The sequence below is a fragment of the Rhododendron vialii genome, chromosome 13a, assembly GCF_030253575.1.
Source record: "Rhododendron vialii isolate Sample 1 chromosome 13a, ASM3025357v1".
NCBI lineage: Eukaryota > Viridiplantae > Streptophyta > Magnoliopsida > Ericales > Ericaceae > Rhododendron > Rhododendron vialii.
Window position 1 is genome coordinate 8613334 of NC_080569.1, and position 19301 is coordinate 8632634.

At 40.9% G+C, this 19301-nt stretch overlaps 2 protein-coding genes and 1 pseudogene across 2 annotated transcripts; all 3 read right to left on the reverse strand.

Annotated features, from left to right (window-relative positions):
- Positions 1–794: 794 nt before the first annotated feature.
- LOC131313845 (uncharacterized) lies at positions 795–6942 on the reverse strand. The gene is made up of 4 exons (XM_058342347.1): positions 4804–6942; positions 4044–4093; positions 3926–3996; positions 795–3265 (listed from the first exon to the last, which is right to left on the reverse strand). The coding sequence occupies exons 1-4, from the start codon at positions 6860–6862 to the stop codon at positions 1015–1017; spliced, it is 4431 nt and encodes a 1476-aa protein (XP_058198330.1). The 5' UTR covers positions 6863–6942; the 3' UTR covers positions 795–1014.
- Positions 6943–8448: 1506 nt separating this feature from the next.
- On the reverse strand, positions 8449–10575 carry LOC131313846 (scarecrow-like protein 14; annotated as a pseudogene).
- Positions 10576–12888: 2313 nt separating this feature from the next.
- Positions 12889–14938, reverse strand: LOC131314697 (scarecrow-like protein 14). The gene has a single exon (XM_058343522.1). It carries the CDS (start codon positions 14917–14919, stop codon positions 12889–12891), a length of 2031 nt encoding a protein of 676 aa, XP_058199505.1. The 5' UTR covers positions 14920–14938.
- Between the last annotated feature and the right edge of the window lie 4363 nt (positions 14939–19301).

Here is a 19301-nt window from a genome sequence, read left to right on the forward strand (position 1 = left end):
CAAATTTCTAAGATCCAGAAGGGTTTTCGTCGGACCAATCATGGGATTGATCTGTAAGAAGTGAAGCAAAATTTTGTAGCAAGCACCACAAGCCCACAAATGTTCGGCTCTGAAACCACCACGACAAGAAGTAAAAGATCCTCCAATTCATGTTCTCCATGAAATTCCGAATCTAGAGAACAATAAAAAGAGCCAGTGCCAGAAGCTCTGGATTTTTGGCCGAGGAAGGAGCACCAAAGGGTGTAGTTTTTAAAGAGGTGGCGGCCGAAGTGGCGGAGGAGCGAGGGGAAAAGGGAATTTTCCTTTTTCATGAGGTGTGAGACCTGAAATGTCTATTTTACCCCTGGCTTCTGGGCTGGATTGCATGTGATAGGCATATGAGGCTCTTTTCCGTCCAAATGGGTAGAACCGTTGCTGATTGGACCACATGGGTAACGGAGAGATAGTTGAGGGGATGAAATCGCCAAATTAATAGTTTAGGGACTAAGTAGAAAAAACTTGCATAGTTTAGGAGAAAAAAGAAAAAAAAAAATCTAGCATGAAATACAAAGATGGATGCAATATGGCAAAGAAAGGCATCATAACAGAGAGTTATGAGATCATCGAAACTCCATGATACAGTTAGCATGAAGTACAAAGATGCAATATGGCAAAGAAAGGCATCATAACAGATTGCCATTAAAGGCAAGATATCAAGTGCACAACGGGGGTTGGGCTTGTAAGCTGCAAAAATTCACACCTCTCGACTGTCTCTCTCTATCAAGTACGCAACGGGGGTTGGGGATTCATGTATCAATCAGAATTCTACAACTTCAAATACTAATCATAACCACATAGGAGAATTTTAAGCAAAGGAATCCGGGACAAAATCAAGTTGAAAGCACTTGCATGATATTTTACATGGGAGAATTAAAATTTTCAAGCTCAAATTGTCCGAGGATAATAACTAGTGTTATCTATATTGCAAGGTACTAGAGAACCGTGATTCACTAGTTCTAAATAGGGACCTGTATTCTATGACTCGTTGATAGGCTTCCAACAAGACACAGCATTCATGATCCGACCCTTCCATCCTTGAAGCATCCATTTCCCATCCTCATCAACCGAAAAATTCTTATTGTAATACAACTTCTTCGTGGTCCTCAATTCCTTCAAAATCTCCTGGTTCAACGGGACCTGCCTGAACCCAGCTCGGAAGTTCCTAACTTGCCACTGCTTGTACGTTTCGGGCCTCTCAACCCTCTCCGTACCCTCGCATGCAATTACATTCATAATATCCCTTCCCCACACCTCTCTCTCGAAACACCGCCTCCCTTCATCTTCACGCGATACAGTAGCATCAAACATATCAAACAACGCAGAGAAGTAGAAGATTGCCTCCCTGAATCGTGTGACGAAGAAAGGGGCATTATACGCCCCGTTTATAATTCCGTGGATGAACATATCCGGATTGATCCTCTTCACCAAGTTGAGAACAGTATCTCGCGGACAGTTCTCTGCCATCATCTCATCTGGCATGTTCCTTAGCCTGCACATACAGTTGACAACAAGAACCTCGTCGCTCTCGATCTTGAGATCATCAAGATTGATAGTTTCCCATTTCTTCGCGATGGCCGTAAATTCAAATGGGACGCCAAATCTCTCGCAGTATGTCGCAAGTCTTTGCCCAGTTTCCTTAATCCTTTCACATGGGCGAAAACCTGGTTGAGGGAAGTCTATTCCGGTAATTCGAAGTCTAGGTGGCCCGCTGGGCCTCATTGACAATATCTGGATAAGGCAAGGCCATTGGAACCCGTATAGGATACCAAAGTCAATAATGTGAAGCCTTGGTGAATCCTGAACTAGTGTTGCGATCGATTTATTTGCGTACCCATTAGACATCTTATTGAAAGGGCACGCTTTGACAAATACCTCATGTGCTCTCAGGATATTAGCAGCTGAAATCCTTTTGGTCGTGGAAGCAGCATATAATGCTGTTCCAGTGCCAGTCAAACGCGCCTCAAGTGCATTAGCAAAATAATGTGCCAATCTTTCGTTTCCATCCCCGTAAGGAGAAGAGTGTTGTTTGATCCGACTCAAGAGGTCGTAGGCATTCCTGGTGTCGGCGCTTGAAACAGCTTGCGCACACTGAGATAGGAGTGTCCTCAAATCCACCACTTCCTTTTTGATGCCATCTTTCTTCACGCGCCCTCGTCCTCCTACGTTGGACCTTTTTGCGGGCTCATCTTGATTCTGCTGCAATTTCCTGTCGGCCCCAGCCGGGGAGGCATCAGGATCATGTACAAGACATGGTGTGGAGTCCTGATGCAAATTGGGATTCAAGCGAGGGCAGAGTAAGACCTTATCATACATTTCAAATTGGTCATCGGACTCTTCTGTAGAACTTGCCAATTGCTTGTTACCTCTGCCACCATCCGTGGAATCGCCTATGTCGTCTCGATCACGAGTCTTCTTTTCCCTTGATCTATTTGGCGACTCCTCCCTGTTATTCTCATCTTTTTCTCCCACGCTCCCATTCGAGGATTTTAGAATCTGTAATGGACTAACTAAACGGGAATCCACTGACCCATCACCAGTCCCATTCGAAGGGATGATCGACTTCAAAATGGACTGAAAGGTATACTCAGAGTAGAAATCTTGATCCTGTTTCTCTCGATCAAGAAGCCAATTGGACAGGTCAACCAAGTTGTCAACATAACCGATGCTATTGCTACTTTCGCTACTGGAATTAGGGGAATATTCCTCACCTGGGTTTCGGTTGGAAGGAGGAGGAGGATGGTATTCCTTACCAAGAGCATCGTAGAAGGATCTCTCAGTGGCTTGGAGAGCCAAGCACTGCTGGAACATACATGGCTTGTCTTCCAAACCATCTTCTTCCATGAGCATCTGGTTTATCAGCCTGAGAGTTGCATCGGAGAATTCGCCTTCTTCCGGTGCATCGGAGTTCGAACTCACACCCGATGACGACGATGAAGGAGACACGTGATTCGCGTCCCCTTCGCTCGAAAAGGAAGGCTGATCTTCGTAGTCATGTTGGTTTCGGTCCAAAAAAGGAGCCGAACATACTCGTACAGGTTCACCCATGATTAAACTTCGAGAAACAAAACGATCAGGATCCCAAATCGTACCAAAACAGAGTTGTGGATGATCTATTAGGTGCAGATTACAGATTTTTTTTAATTTTTTTTTGTGGTAAAGAGAGTGGATATGGATATCAAGAAAATCGACAATAGAGGAAAGGTGGTACCGAAAGGATGCAAAGTAGCTATTGAATTAGGAAAAAGATGAGAGAAGACTAGAAGAGAGTGAACCAAGCGGTTTCCAGGAAAGAGAGAGACAAAAAGAGAGCGAATCAATGTCTCGATTCGGCCACCGGTGACCGGTCATCAGCTTTTGCCCTCTGCATTTGGGAATCTTATCCGTTGGTCAATTTATTCTTAAACTATCCAGAATACAGTAATATTTGCTGTAGTAGTAGTATTATTAAACCGTGCAATAAAATTGTTGGTTGACGAAACCTCTTAGGAAGTTTACCAAGCTCAAAGGGGAAAGTTATTCAGTAGTTTTGGAGATTCGCTACGTGGTGTCTCAACATCGGAACGTGGGATCTTGCAGTGAGGATCCTGTAGTGATATATCGGAGTATTTGTTTTCGCAATCGATGATTCAAGTTCGATGAAATGCTCTTACTGGTAAGAGTTAACTTGGATCGATAAGAGTTAACAAGCATATCTGAATCATCGGTAGCAGAAACGGACGGTTTGATGCCGCACTAGAGGGCTCACTACAGGTCTCTCTACTCCGTCAATACCTTTATCCATCACATATTTTCGTGGGACGCAGTACTAAGTGTATGAATTCTATGGAAATGCGTGACGAATAAGGTTGGCTGGCTCACCATTTAACAATGCCCCAACACCACTGACCAAGTCAAATACAACAATTGAGGGTTTGACGATTTCGTCAGTGAAGGGGATAGGTCGATCCAGATGAGTGGCTTCAAAAAAGAAAAATACAGAAAAATAAGCTGATAGGAGTATATACTCTTAGCATATACGCGATGATGGCAGATGATGACTGAGAATTTGCATAAACTAATAAAAACAATTAGCGAAGATTTATACGAAGTCGAATAATTAACCACCATTGCCATTCTTAATTCTTAGCTGGGAAGCTTGCGTTCTCGTCGTTCATATAAACAATGGGGATCTAGCTATTTGTTGCAACTTGCAAAGAGTTGCGGGCCCATCGAGACACCATGATACAGTTAGCATGAAATACAAAGATGCAATATGGCAACCCCAAGGGGTAGCTCAACTGACGATAAAGATGAGCTGTAAATCCAGATATTATGAGTTCGAAACTTGGCAACCTCTTCGGGTCTGGCCGCAATAGAGAAATCTCTTGTGAATTCTCTAATCTAGGCGTGTAAGTCATGCCTTTGAGCGTCTAGGGATGGAAATAGTTGAGGAGGTACGTGTAAATTGGCCCAAAGACCATAAATATCGGGAAGAAAAAGTTGCAATATGGCGAAGAGCAACATAACAGATTGCCATTAAAAGCAAAGATATCATGTACATAATGGGAAGATATGCCTGGGCATTCCTGTATCAATTTTACAATTTCAAATACTCTCAAAGGAATCCTCAAGATATCATGGTGGAAATCAATTTCAAAGCACTTGCATGATATTTACACGAAAGAAATTAAATTTTCAAAGCTCAAATTGTTCAAAGATAATAACTGGTGTTATCTACAGTGCAAGGTTAGACAAGTAGTACTAAATAGGGACCTGTATTCTATGATTCGTTGGTAGGCTTCCAACAAGAGAGAGCAAACATGATCCGACCCTTCCATCCTTGAAGCATCCATTTCCCATCCTCATCCACCACAAAATCCTTATGGTAATGCGACTTCACAATACCCTTCAAGTCCCTCAAAATCGCCCGGTTCAACGGGAGCTGTCTGAAACCAGCTCGCATGTTCCTGACTTGCCACTGCTTGTACACTTCGGGCCTCTCAACCCTCTCAGTACCCTCACATGCAATTATGTTCATAATATCCCTTCCCCACACCTCTTTCTCAAACAACCGCCTCCCCTCGTTTTCACGCGGTACAGTGGTGTCAAGCATATCAAACAATGCAGAGAAGTAGAAGATTGCCTCCCTGAATCGTGTGCCGAAGAAAGGGGCATTATACGCCCCATTTATAATTCCGTGGGTGAACATGTCCGGATTGATCCTCTTCACCAAGTTAAGAACAATATCCCGCGGACAATCCTCTCCCACTGTCTCATCCGGCAGATTCCTTAGCCTGAGCATACAATTGACTACAAGAACCTCGTCACGCTCAATCTTGAGATCATCAAGACTGATAGTTTCCCATTTCTTCGCTATGGCATTGAACTCAAATGGGACGCCAAATCTCTCACAGTATGTCGCAAGTCTTCGCCCTGTTTCCTGAATCCTTTCACATGGGCGAAAACCGGGTTGAGGAAAGTCTATTCCCGTAATTCGAAGCCTAGGTGGCCCGCTGGGCCTCATGGACAATTTCTGGATAAGGCAAGGCCATTGGAACCCATATAGGATACCAAAGTCAATAATGTGAAGCCTTTGTGAATCCTGAACTAGTGCTGCGATCGATCTATTTGCGTACCCATTAGACATCCTGTTGAAAGGGCACGCATTGACAAGTACCTCATATGCTCTCAGCATATCAGCAGCTGAAATCCCTTTGGTCGTGGAAGCAGCATAGAATGCTGTTCCAGTGCCAGCCAAACGTGCCTCAAGTGCATTTGCAAAATAATGTGCCAATCTTTCGATTCCATCCCCGTAAGGAGAAGAGTGTTGTTTGATCTGACTCAAGATGTCGTAGGCATTCCTGGTGTCGGTGTTTGAAACAGCTTGCGCACACTGAGATAGGAGTGTCCTCAAATCCACCACTTCTTTTTTGTCACCATCTTTCTTCACACGCCTTCGTCCTCCTACGGTGGACCTTTTTGCGGGCTCATCTTGATTCTGCTGCAATTTCCTGTCGACCCCAGCCGGGGAGGCATCAGGATCATGCACAAGACATGGCGAGGAGTCCTGATGCAAAAGCGGATTCAAGCCAGGGCAGAGTAAGACCTTATCATACAGCTCGAATCCCTCATCGGACTCTTGAGCAGAACTAGCAAATTGCTTGTTACCCCTGCCACCATCCGTAGAATCGCCTCCGTCGTCTCGATCATGAGTCTTCTTTTCCCTTGATCTATTCGGCGACTCTTCCCTGTTATTCTCATCTTTTTCTCCCACGCTCCCATTGGAGGATTCTAGAATCTGTAATGGACTAACTAAAAGGGACTCCACTGACCCATCACTAGTCCCATTCGAAGGGACGATCGACTTCAAAATGGACTCAAAGGTATACTCAGAGTAAAAATCTTGATCCTGTTTCTCTCGATCAAGAAGCCAATCGGACTGGTCCACGAAGTTGTCGACATGACCGATGCTATTGCTACTTTCACTACTGGAATGAGGGGAATATAAGCCGTCTGGGTTTTGATTGGAAGGAGGATGGTATTCCCTACCAAGAGCATCGTAGAAGTATCTCTCGGTGGCTTGGAGAGCCAAGCACTGTTGAAACATACATGGCTTGTCTTCCAAACCATCTTCTTCCATGAGCATCTGGTTTATCAGCCTGAGAGTTGCATCGGGGAAATCGCCTACCTCCGGTGCACCCGGGTTCGAGCTCACACCCGGCGATGACAGAGAAGGAGACACGTGATTCGTGTCCCCTTCGCTTGAAAAGGAAGGCTGATCTTCGTAGTCCTGTTGGTTTCGGTCCAAAAAGGGTGAAGAACGTACTTGTGCAAGTTCACCCATGATTAACTTCAAGAAACAAAACGATGATCAGGATCTTTCAAATTTTTGTAAGGAATAGAGCTGTGGATATCAAGCAAATCTACAACATAGAAAAAGAAGTACTCAAAGGATGAAAAGTAGCCATTGATTGAATTAGCGAAAGGATGAGACGACTAAATGAATTAATTAGTAGAGGGATAGTGACCTGTCATCAGCTGGTCGTCTGCATTTGGGAATATAATACGTTCGGTCAATAATTATTCTTAAATTATGCTTAATAAGTATACAAGTAGACATTAAACCGTACAATAAAATTGTTGGGTGACGTAACCCCTTACGATGTTTACCATGCTTGGAGGGGAAAATTATTCGGTAGTCTTGGAGCACACTGCTACGTGTGTCTCAATATCCTTATCTACCACATATTTTCGTGAGATGCAGTACTAATTAGTGTTTGGATCACACAGGAATGCGTGATGAATAAGGGTTACTGGCACTACGTGCGATGCCCCAAGACCATTGACCAAGTCAAATAGAATGGAGGGTTTGACGATTTTATGTGTGATGCCCCAAGACCACTGACCAAGTCAAATACTATTGAGGGTTTGACGATTTCGTTAGTGAAGGAGATGGATCGATCGCGATGAGTGGGTAGTTGTTACAGCATGTAAGAGCATTCCCCCCTCTCCCCTCCCCTTTTTCTTTACCCAAATTTAGTTTAAAATTTGGGTCAAGAACCTCATTAGGGTATGTCTTCTCCACCACTATATTTTTACTTCACCCAAATTCAGTGATTTTTATGTTTTCCCTAAATTTTTTTAGTCAAAATGGTACATTTGTAATGTAAAAAATAAGAAAGTGAAAAGATGTGTTGATAAAAAGAAAGGGTATGGATTCAGGTTGTCCCTCATTTGGGTACGTAAGAAAATGTTAAAACTAAAAAATTGTAGACAAAAGGGTATGCCATTGGATATGGATTTTTTCTTTTTTCTTTTTTCTTTCTCAAATTTTGAGTTTGAGTAGAAAAAAAAAAGGATTGAAGATGCTCTAACTAGTGATGTTGAGATTGAAATATATATTAGATTACGCTATATTGTACTAATATGATGATGGAACATGATTTAAAGAAACAGAAAATTTTACATTGCATAATTTTCACTACAATGTGGAAAAACAATCGGAAAAAGTTGAGATTTTCATCGATAAAGATTGTGAAATGTATTTTTATAATTGATCTCGAAGATTTCTTCATGATGATATACTTCAGTTTGTGACTTTCTAACATTTTTTTTACATCCCAACTAGACTAGCAAGTAGCAAGTGAACAATCTGTAAACAGAAAATTGTAAATCAAATACCCTTACAGGAGAAAGCTGATGCTTGATACGAGAGAAATTTATCTATTTTGAAGTTACATACAACTATAAAAGTGGCCGGCCGGGATGTTTTGATTTGTGTGTTACTAACATAATTATTCAACATATGAAGGGCCATATGTAGAATTATTTAATTTTGACTACCCTGAAGGAGTTACAAACTCATAGAAACACTATGATATAGTGAGTCAGTGTCCGTGGAAAATCTAAGTGCCTGAGGCTAACACCAATGAAATACAAAGATGCAATATGGCAAACAAAGGCATGATAGAAATTGCCAACAAAGGGAAGATACCAAGTACATTATGGGAATCCTCACGATATCATGGTGGAAATCAATGAAGTCTATGACTAATTATTACTAGGCTTCCAACAGGAGAGAGCAAACATGATCCGACCCTTCCATCCTTGAACCATCCATTTCCCATCCTCATCCACCACAAAATTCTTATTGTAATGCTGCTTCTTCACTATAGCCCTCAATTCCCTCATAATTTCTTGGTTCACCGGGAGCTGTCTGAATCCAGCACGGACGTTCCTGACTTGCCATTGCTGGTACGATTCGGGCCTCTCAACCCTCTCAGTACCCTCGCACGCGATCACATTCATAATACCCCTTCCCCACACCTCCCCCTCATACATCCGCCTCCCCTCGTCTTCATGCGGTACAACAGTGTCAAACATATCAAACAACGAAGAGAAATAGAAGATCGCCTCCCTGAATCGTGTGAGGAAGAATGGGGCATTATAATACCCATTTTGAACTCCATGGATGAATATATCCGGATTGATCCTCCTCACCAAGTTGAGAACAGCATCACGTGGACAATTCACCGTCTCCATCTCATCTAGCATGTTCTTTAGCCTGTACAAACAATTGACAACGAGAACCTCGTCACTCTCAATCTTGAGATCCTCAAGATTGATCGTGTCCCATTTCTGCGCTATGGCATTGAACTCAAATGGGACACCAAATCTCTTGCAGTACATCGCAATTCTTCACCCCGTTTCCTCAACCCTATCAGCTGGGCGTAAACCTGGTTGAGGAAAGTCGATTCCCGTAATCCGAATCCTAGGCGGCCCGCAAGGCCTCATGGAGAACCTCTGGATAAGACAATGCCATTGGAACCCATACAGAATACCAAAATCGATGATGTGAAGCCTTTGTGTATCCTGAACAAGTGTTCCAATTGATCTATTTGCATACATATTAGACAGCCAGTTGAAAGGGCACGCTTTTACATATGCCTCGTAGCCTCTCATGACATCCGCAGCTGAAATCCACTTGGTGGTAAGACCAGCATATAATGTTGGCCCGATTCTAGCCACACGCGCCTCAAGTGCATTAGCAAAGTAATGTGCCAATCTTTCGATTCCGTCCCCGTAAGGAGAAGAGTGTTGTCTAATCCCATTTAGGAGGTTGTTGACACTACTAATATCAGCTCTTGAAATAGCTCTCGCGCACTCAGACAGGAGGGTCGTCAAATCCACCACTTCCTTTTTGTTGCCATCTTTGTTATGACTCTCTCTTTCTCCTTCGCTGGACCCTATTAATGGCTCCTTCTGTTTTTTTCGCAATTTTTTGCCGGCCCCAGTTGGAGAGGCATCATGATCATGCACAAGAACTAGTGAGGAGTGCTCATGCAAATGGGGATTCAAGCGAGGGCAGAGTAAGACTTTGTCGTATATCTCAAAATGGTAATTGGACTCTTCGGCAAACCTAGCCATATGCTTTTTACCCCTGCCACCATCCACAAAATCGCCTTCGTCCTCTCGATTGTGGATTTTCTTTTCTATTGATCTATTTGGCGACTTCTCCTGCTTATTCTCATCTTCTTCTCCCATGCTCCCATAGGACGACGATTTGATAACATGTAATGGATTAAAAAGATTGTCGACTAACCCATCGCCGGATCCACCTTTTGAAGGGGTAATTGACTGCAAACGGGACTGGCCAACAAAGCCGTGGACAAAACCAAAGCTATTGCTACTTCCATCGAACTTGAAAACAAGAGGATTCTGAATCTCTTGATTGGAAAAAGCCGAATCCGGGTATTCCTTGCCAAGAGCATCGTAGAAGGATTTTTCGGTGGCTTGGAGAGCCAAGCCCTGTTGAAACATACAGGGCTTGTTTTCCAAATCATCTTCTTCCATAAGCATTTGGGTTATCAGCCTTAGAGTTCCATCACAGAAATCAGCTTCTGATGACGCGTTCGAGTCTGAGCTCACACCCGAAGATGAAGCAGGAGACACATGCTTTGTGTACCCTTCACTTAAAAGGGAAGGTAGATCTACGGAGTACTCACGTCGATTTTGGTACAAAAAAGGTGCAGAAAATAGTTGTTCAAGTTCACCCATTGGAATCTTATCCGACGATAATTTCGAGGTACAAACGATCAAAACACCAAGTTGATTTGTGGGTAATCGGTTAGGTGAAAGAATTAGAAAAAGATCGATGTAAGCGAGAATATGAGAAGACCAAGAGAGTGACCAAGTGGTTTCTGGGAATATAGAGAGAAAAGAGAGAATCGCGGAGTTTGGATTAGTCCCAGATTATGCGGAGTCGCAGAATGTAGGTGGCTGGGTGAGGTAGCATCTCACGATGTTTACTTAGCTATAAAAGAACAAAGTCAAATACATTTTGAGAGTTCGAAGATTTCATTAGTCAAATACAGTTCAGTAGATTTCATGAGCTGATCCCCATCGATGAGTGGCCAAAGAACAAGAAAAGTAGTTTCCGGAATAGATAGTTTATTACTATAGCAGCAGCCGGCGGGTGCCAGACAGTACGTGCGCCGGCCAGACAGTAGTACGTGTGCTCGTAAAATTAAACAAAAGTATGTGTAACTAGCGATGTTGAGATTGAAAGATAGAGACAGCATTATTGTACAATAATCTAGCAAAATAATTCAAACGTACAAAAATGTTGCGTGCGTTTGGACTTTTGGAGAGAAAAACAGTACAATAACAAAGAATCAACTCAAAAAAAGATGTTTCTAGTTATTATTATATTTTTGTTTCAATTCTGATGACTATAGTAGATCAAAGTGATATCCGATTCTTTGAAATTACTGGTAATTAGTTTGCACGAATATGGAATTTAGAGTTTCGTCCAGTGTAGCATTTGTCGACCATTGGCACATGGAATTCACGGGATAAGACAAAAGTCGCTTTGTTTTATTATACAGATACTATCTCGTTCTAATTCTCTTGCTTACGAGTGATGTGTGTATGCGTGAGCTGTTACAAATTAATATAGTATTTTTTGAAGAGCTTAGCAGTCAACCAGAGCCGGCTTTGCCTTTTGGGCAACTAAAGCCCAAGCTTAAGGCCCCAATTTTATACAACTATATTTTATGTGTGTGTCTATGACAAAAGTAGTAATGAGAAGTAATGGCTGGGAAGCTTGTGATTGTTCATATACTCACAAGGGGTATCTAGCTAGTGCTTGCAAGTAATGGCTGACCTAGAAATTTGATGGTGTGGAGACACTCTATTGACGATGTCGTGAAATATAATTTGTTTCATAATAAACCGCAACAGTATAATACTGAGCCCATTTCAGAAACCTTCTTAAAAAATAAGTACTTATTTTGGAACTTTTCAAAAAAAAAAGAAGAAGATTGTTCCACAAAACCCAAATAAGCAACTTATTTCATATTTTTAAACTCAAAAATAATTTAAATGAAAAATAATTTTTTAATTCTTTTTGCACCGTATTAAAGATCTCATTGAGATCTATCAAATAAGATCCATATTGATAGAAAAATTATTTGCATAAACACATGATTTTTGAGCTTGAAATTATCTTCTTAAAAAATAAGTACTTATTCACCATTTTCTGGAACAAACCTTATTATTACACAAAAAAATAAGAACTTTGAGACGTTCTGAAAAGTACTCTTAACTTATATACTTTCATTGCGAGACACAAAATTTTACATTGCACAATTTTCACTACAATGTGTAAAAACAATTGGAAAAAGTCTGAGATTTTCATCAATAAAGATTGTGAAATGCATTTTTGTAATTGATCTCAAAGATCTTTTTTCATAATGAGATACTTCAGTTTCCGACTTTTTAACGTTATTTTTTACACCCCAACTAGACTAGCAAATCAACAATTTATAAACAGAAAATTGTAAATCAAATAACCTTACGGGAGAAAGTTGATGCATGATACGAGAGAAATCTATTTAGTTTGAAGTTTCATATATACAAGTGTATGTTTTGATTTGTGTGTTACTAACATAATTATTCAATAAATGTAGAGCCATAAGTAGAATTATTTAATTTTGAGTAGGACACAGGACCCCAAGCATGCCCCTGAAGGAGAATTACGAACTCATCGAAACACTATGATCATATATAGTGACCTTGAAAAATCTAAGTGCCTAAGGCTACACCAATGAAATACAAAGATGCAATATTGCAAAGAAAGGGTAAAATACAACAGTAATTTAGCTAAGTTAATCCAGTTTTACAGGACAGAAAAGCAGAGAAAAGTGGATTGACAAAAACGGCAGTACCGCCTCTTGCATCGTATTAATTGCTAGAGCCCTACCTTCGGCGTACCCGTCTAACGGTTAAGATAACGAACGATGAAATTCGTAAATGCACTGAGGTTACCCCTAACCAGAACCGTGACTCACTAGTTATTGAAGTCTATGACTACTTAGTAGGCTTCCAACAGGAGAGAGCAAACATGATCCGACCCTTCCATCCTTGAACCATCCATTTCCCATCCTCATCCACCACAAAATTCTTATTGTAATGCTGCTTCACTGTAGCCCTCAATTCCCTCATAATTTCTTGGTTCAACGGGAGCTGTGTGAATCCAGCACGGACGTTCCTGACTTGCCATTGCTGATACGATTCGGGCCTCTCAACCCTCTCAGTACCCTCACACGCGATCACATTCATAATAACCCTTCCCCACACCTCCTCCTCATGCATCCGCCTCCCATCGTCTTCACGCGGTACAACAGTGTCAAACATATCAAATAACGAAGAGAAATAGAAGATCGCTTCCCTGAATCGTGTGAGGAAGAATGGGGCATTATAATACCCATTTTGAACTCCATGAATGAATATATCCGGATTGATCCTCTTCACCAAGTTGAGAACAGCATCACGTGGACAATTCACCGTCTCCATCTCATCTAGCATGTTCTTTAGCCTGTACGAACAATTGACAACAAGAACCTCGTTACTCTCAATCTTGAGATCCTCAAGCTTGATTGTGTCCCATTTCTGCGCTATGGCATTGAACTCAAATGGGACACCAAATCTCTTGCAGTACATCGCAATTCTTTGCCCCGTTTCCTCAACCATTTCAGCTGGGCGTAAACCTGGTTGAGGAAAGTCGATACCCGTAATGCGGATCTTAGGCGGCCCACCAGGCCTCATGGAGAACCTCTGGATAAGACAAGGCCATTGGAACCCATACAAAATACCGAAATCGATGATGTGAAGCCTTTGTGAATCATGAACTAGTGTTTCAATTGATCTATTTGCGTACCTATTAGACATCCAATTGAAAGGGCACGCTTTGACATATATCTCATAGCCTCTCCTGACATCCGCAGCTGAAATCCACTTGGTGGTAAGACCAGCATATAAAGTTGGCCCGATTCTAGCCACACGCGCCTCAAGTGCATTAGCAAAGTAATGTGCCAATCTTTCGATTCCGTCCCCGTAAGGAGAAGAGTGTTGTCTAATCCCATTTAGGAGGTTGTTGACACTACTAATATCAGCTCTTGAAATAGCTCTCGCGCACTCAGACAGGAGGGTCGTCAAATCCACCACTTCCTTCTTGTTGCCATCTTTCTTACGACGCTCTCTTTCTCCTTCACTGGACCCTATTAATGGTTCCTTCTGTTTTTTTCGCAATTTTTTGCCTGCCCCAGTTGGAGAGGCATCATGATCATGCACAAGAACTAGTGAGGAGTGCTCATGCAAATGGGGATTCAAGAGAGGGCAGAGTAAGACTTTGTCGTATATCTCAAAATGGTAATTGGACTCTTCGGCAAAACTAGCCATACGCTTTTTACCCCTGCCACCATCCACAAAATCGCCTTTGTCCTCTCGATCATGGGTTTTCTTTCCTATTGATCTATTTGGCGACTTCTCCTGCTTATTCTCATCTTCTTCTCCTGTGCTCCCATAGGACGACGATTCTAAAACATGTGACGGACTAAAAAGATTGTCGACTAACCCATCACCGGATCCACCTTTTGAAGGGATAATTGACTGCAAAAGCCACTGGCCAACAAAGCCGTGGACAAAACCAAAGCTGTTGCTACTTTGACCACCATCTGGGGTCCTAGTACTTCCATCAAAGGTGAAAGCACGAGGATTTTGAATCAAATGATTGGAAAAAGTCGAATCCGGGTATTCCTTACCAAGAGCATCGTAGAAGGATTTCTCGGTGGCTTGGAGAGCCAAGCCCTGTTGAAACATACAGGTCTTACTTTCCAAATCATCTTCCTCCATAATCATTTGGTTTATCAGCCTGAGAGTTCCATCGCAGAAATCGCCTTGTTTTGACGCATTCGAGTCCTCCGAGCTCACACCCGACGATGAAGCAGGAGACACATGCTCTGTGTACCCTTCACTCGAAAGGGAAGGTAGATCTATGGAGTACTCATGTCGATTTTGGTACAAAAAAGGAGCAGAAAATAGCTGTTCAAGTTCACCCATTGGAATCTTATCCGACGATAATTTCGAGGTACAAACGATCAAAACACCAAGTTGATTTGTGGGTAATCAGTTAGGTGAAAGAATTAGAAAAAGATTGATGTAAGCGAGAATATGAGAAGACCAAGAGAGTGACCAAGTGGTTTCTGGGAATATAGAGAGAAAAGAGAGAATCGCAGAGTTTCGATTAGTCCCAGATTATGCGGAGTTGCAGAATGTAAGTGGCTGGGTCATGAGGTAGCATCTCACGATGTTCATAGCTACAGTATAAAAGAACAAAGTCAAATAGAGTTCGAAGATTTCATTAGTCAAATACAGTTCAGTAGATTTCATGAGCTGATCCCCATCGATGAGTGGCTATAGAACAAGAAAAGTTGTTTCCGAAATACATAGTATATTATAGCAGCAGCCAACGGGTGCTAGATAGTACATGCGCCGGCCAGACAGTAGTACATGTGCTCGTAAAATTAAACAAAAGTATGTGCAACTAGTGATGTTGAGATTAAAAGATAGAGACAGCATTAATATTGTACGTGCGTTTGGACTTTGGAGAGAAAAACACTACAATACAGTTAAGAGGAACAAAGAATCAAGTTTTAGCTAAGTTAATCCAGTTTTACAGGACAGAAAAGCAAAAAAAAAGTTGATTGACAAAAACGGCAGTACCGCCTCTTGCGTCGTACAAGTAGTTGCTAGAACCCTACCTTCGGCATACCCTTCTGACGGTTAAGATAACGAACGATGAAATTTGTTGTTCAAGTTCACCCATTAGAATCTATATCCGGTGATAATTTCAAGATTTAAATGATCAAAACGCCAAGTTGTACTAAATAGATTTGTGGGTAATCAGTTAGGTGAAAGAATTAGAAAAAGATCGATGTAAGCGAGAATATGAGAAGACCAAGTGGTTCCCGGAAATATAGAGAGAGAAAAGGGAGAGAGAATCGATTAGTCCCAGATTAAGCGGAGTTCGATTAGTCAGTAGTACTATTAATTTACCTACGCAGAATGCAAGTGGCTATTTGATCGAAGAAAGTCAAATACATTTAAGAGTTTGAAGATTTCATTAGTCAAATACAGTTCATTAGATAGATTTCATTTGTCAAATACCCATATATCCATGAGTGGCTATAGGACAAGAAAAGTAGTTTCCGGAATAATACTTTATAGGATGTATAACAGCAGTGTACAATCATATTGTAGCAGCAGCCGGCGGGTGCCAGACAGTACGTGCGCCGGCCAGACAGTAGTACGTGTGCTTGTAATACTAAACAGGAGTATGTGCAACTAGTGACGTTGAGATTGAAAGATAGAGGCAGCATTAATATTGTACAATAATCTTGGAAAATAATTCAAGCGTACAAAAATGTTACGTGCGTTTGGACTTTTGGAGAGAAAAACAATACAATACAGTTAGAGGAACAGGGAATCCACTCAAAAAAGATGTTTCTAGTTACTAATATTTTTTTGGTTTCATTTCCGATGACTAGAGTAGATCAAAGTGGTATCCTACTATGACCAGTATGGCAGTATTGAATGTGATCCATATGTGAATATGGAATTTAGAGTTGTCTAGTGTAGTATTTGTCAACCAACCCCCTTGTAATTGGCACATGGAATTCATAGGATAAGATAAAAGCCGCTTTGTTTTATCATACATACTAGCGGATGAGCCCGTGTCTAAAGGCACTCCGCAACAAAACACTAAACAAAATCTAAACTAACAATGAATCGTTTTTTCTCTCAACTAATCTAATATGACTCCTTCCAACCGGGATTATTTAGCCGAGCCGACTCTTGGCAAATTGCATTAAATTGTGAAAAGGAAATCTTGATAAGAGTCAAGAACCACCACAAAAAAAGGAAAAACTCTACAATAGTACTCAAGGCTAACCAATGGTAACCGCACCTGTTGGGAAAAAAAAAAAAAGTAGCCGCACAATTGAAACAAAATTCAATCAGACCTAAATTATCCTAACCTATTGGACAGTTAATCAGCTCTGTTCCTAAGAAATAGAACATGTATTAAGGGAGAGGGCGGGGGGACTAGGGAAGCTGAAAAACTTTATATACTCGGTGTCTCAGCAAACTATTTTCAATGGCATGAAAATACTTCAAGAAATAATATTTTCATGAACCCATTCCAATCCGATGACCAGAAAATTTTTCATCTAGAAGGAACTTGATGAATCCATTTTTTTTAATGTAGTTTATGTATTTGCTTCCGGTTGCGATTTAGTAGAGAGAGAGAGAGAGAGAGAGAGAGAGAGAGAGAGAGAGAGAGAGAGAGAGAGAGAGAGAGAGAGAGTTCTTTCCAAATATATTTACAGGGATCATTCTTTCCAAAAATAAAAATATTTACAACCCTAGGAGTATTTGATCTCAACCGAAGAATTCATAGGAGTACAGGGCAACTTTGGACAGTTGAATTTATGTGGCACATAAGATTCAAATACTGAACTAACTTATTATATAGATATAATATTCCGTTCTAATGCTCTTGCTTACATGTGGTGTCTATATGCGTGAGTTGTTGCAAATAGTATTTTTGGAAGAGCGTAGCAGTCATCCAAAGCCGGCTCCAATTTTATACAACTATTATATATGTGTGTGTATGACAAAAATAGTCTATTCCGTTTGAACAAAAAAGTAAATGACAAAAATAGTAATGAGAAGTTCTCTACAATTAAGGAAAAAGACCCAGGATAGGAAACAAAATTCTCAATAAAAAAAAAAAAGAAATTCCTCAAGATTATGTTATGGGTTGCTTCTTGTTTAGATAAAAGAAATTAGAGTCTCTAGGATAATTAGCCCGAAATATTTTGAGGTAACCATTTGTTTCTCAATCTTTAACTCAGAGCAGATCGATATATTCCAACTCTAAATGTAGCTTTTGTAGAAAGAAGGTTTTCGAAATTATAACGGACAATAAAATTCTCCTTAACATTAATCGCGTGACAATAGAGATTTTAAGTAGATTGGTTTTACTGTCTATAGAACATAATTTCTTAGCAATACTTGACTACAAAGATCTAATTAGTTTATTTTGCATCTCAAAAAGTAAAAATAAAATAAAATAAATGTTAAGCCCTGATTTTACGGAATATTAATATAATTTTGAAAAGCCGCATTCTAAATTGTCACTTTAGGCCTCCAATGGTCTTGAGCCGGCCCTCCAGTCACCATCCTTTATTTTCGAGGAAATATATCAAACTGAAACTTGACATTGCAAAACTCCAACTGAGTGAGCTGCCAAATGCTGTGCCGGCGGAGCCGCCAAATGCTGTGCCTCGTGAGTAGCGACCAACCAGTGGATTGGCTAAACAGCCCGAACCTAAGTCTTCAGCCACAACCATAATTGAAAATGCGAGCCACACATTTTTGGTTGAACAACATTACGAGTTTCTAGTGGATACCCCTGTAGCATGACTTTGTTCTTGAGCCTGTTGAGCATTTCTATTGTTCCTGTGCCCGGAGCAGTTCTAATCGAATTTTAGTTCATACATCAGGTTTCCGAGAACCAAAAGAAGAAAAGAGATCACCGAATAGAAGAAAGCCATAATGATTCGAGTCTCTTCCAAGTTCACGAGGAGCACTTCAACTCCTGGTCTATCCTCTTGTTCTACAGTTTTTTCGGTTGTGTTTTTGTTGTTTTTGCAGGTGCTCACTGATTCTTCCAGGTGGTAGATTTCCCGTGCTAGTTAATCTTCATTAATCTTTGTTTGTTAAATTCCCTGTTTCTGTAGCTTTCTTTCTTCTACGTCCTGTAATTTTCTCTATTTCCATGAATGAAGTTCTTGCACTTTCTAAGCAACAAAAAAAGGAATGAAAAAATAAAACCCACAGAAGCATCACTTTCGGCGAACTGCAGCCACATGGATTCTCAAAATCATCAATTTGTAAATCTTCAATTGACACACATCAAACTTCATAAATTCATAAGTATTTATGTCGTGCGAAATTGCCAGTAAACTGCAACCGTTATGTTGAAGCATACGAATTCCCCATGTGAGTAGTTCATGGTAGTTAGCATATGCTTTCGCAGTACTTAAGAACAGAATTGGACCTTCTGAATGCTAAGCTTTCGACAAGAAATACAGATAACTTGGGGAAACAGGGTTCTGAACTAATCACCTGTTTCCCCACTCCCTAACGATGGAAACTGAAAATGAAAATCATCATTTTTCCATTTCCACGAGACATACGTATGCTCAAAAAGCACGAGAAATAAACCAAGAAACTCAAATGTAGCATATGAATTCACCACATAGGTTTCATCTGCTTGAATAAAGAGGTTGCAACCAGAGTCTCCTCTCACATCAAATTAATCTGGACCGATAAATCATTGATACAAGGATCCACAAACTATAGCTAACAGAGACAAC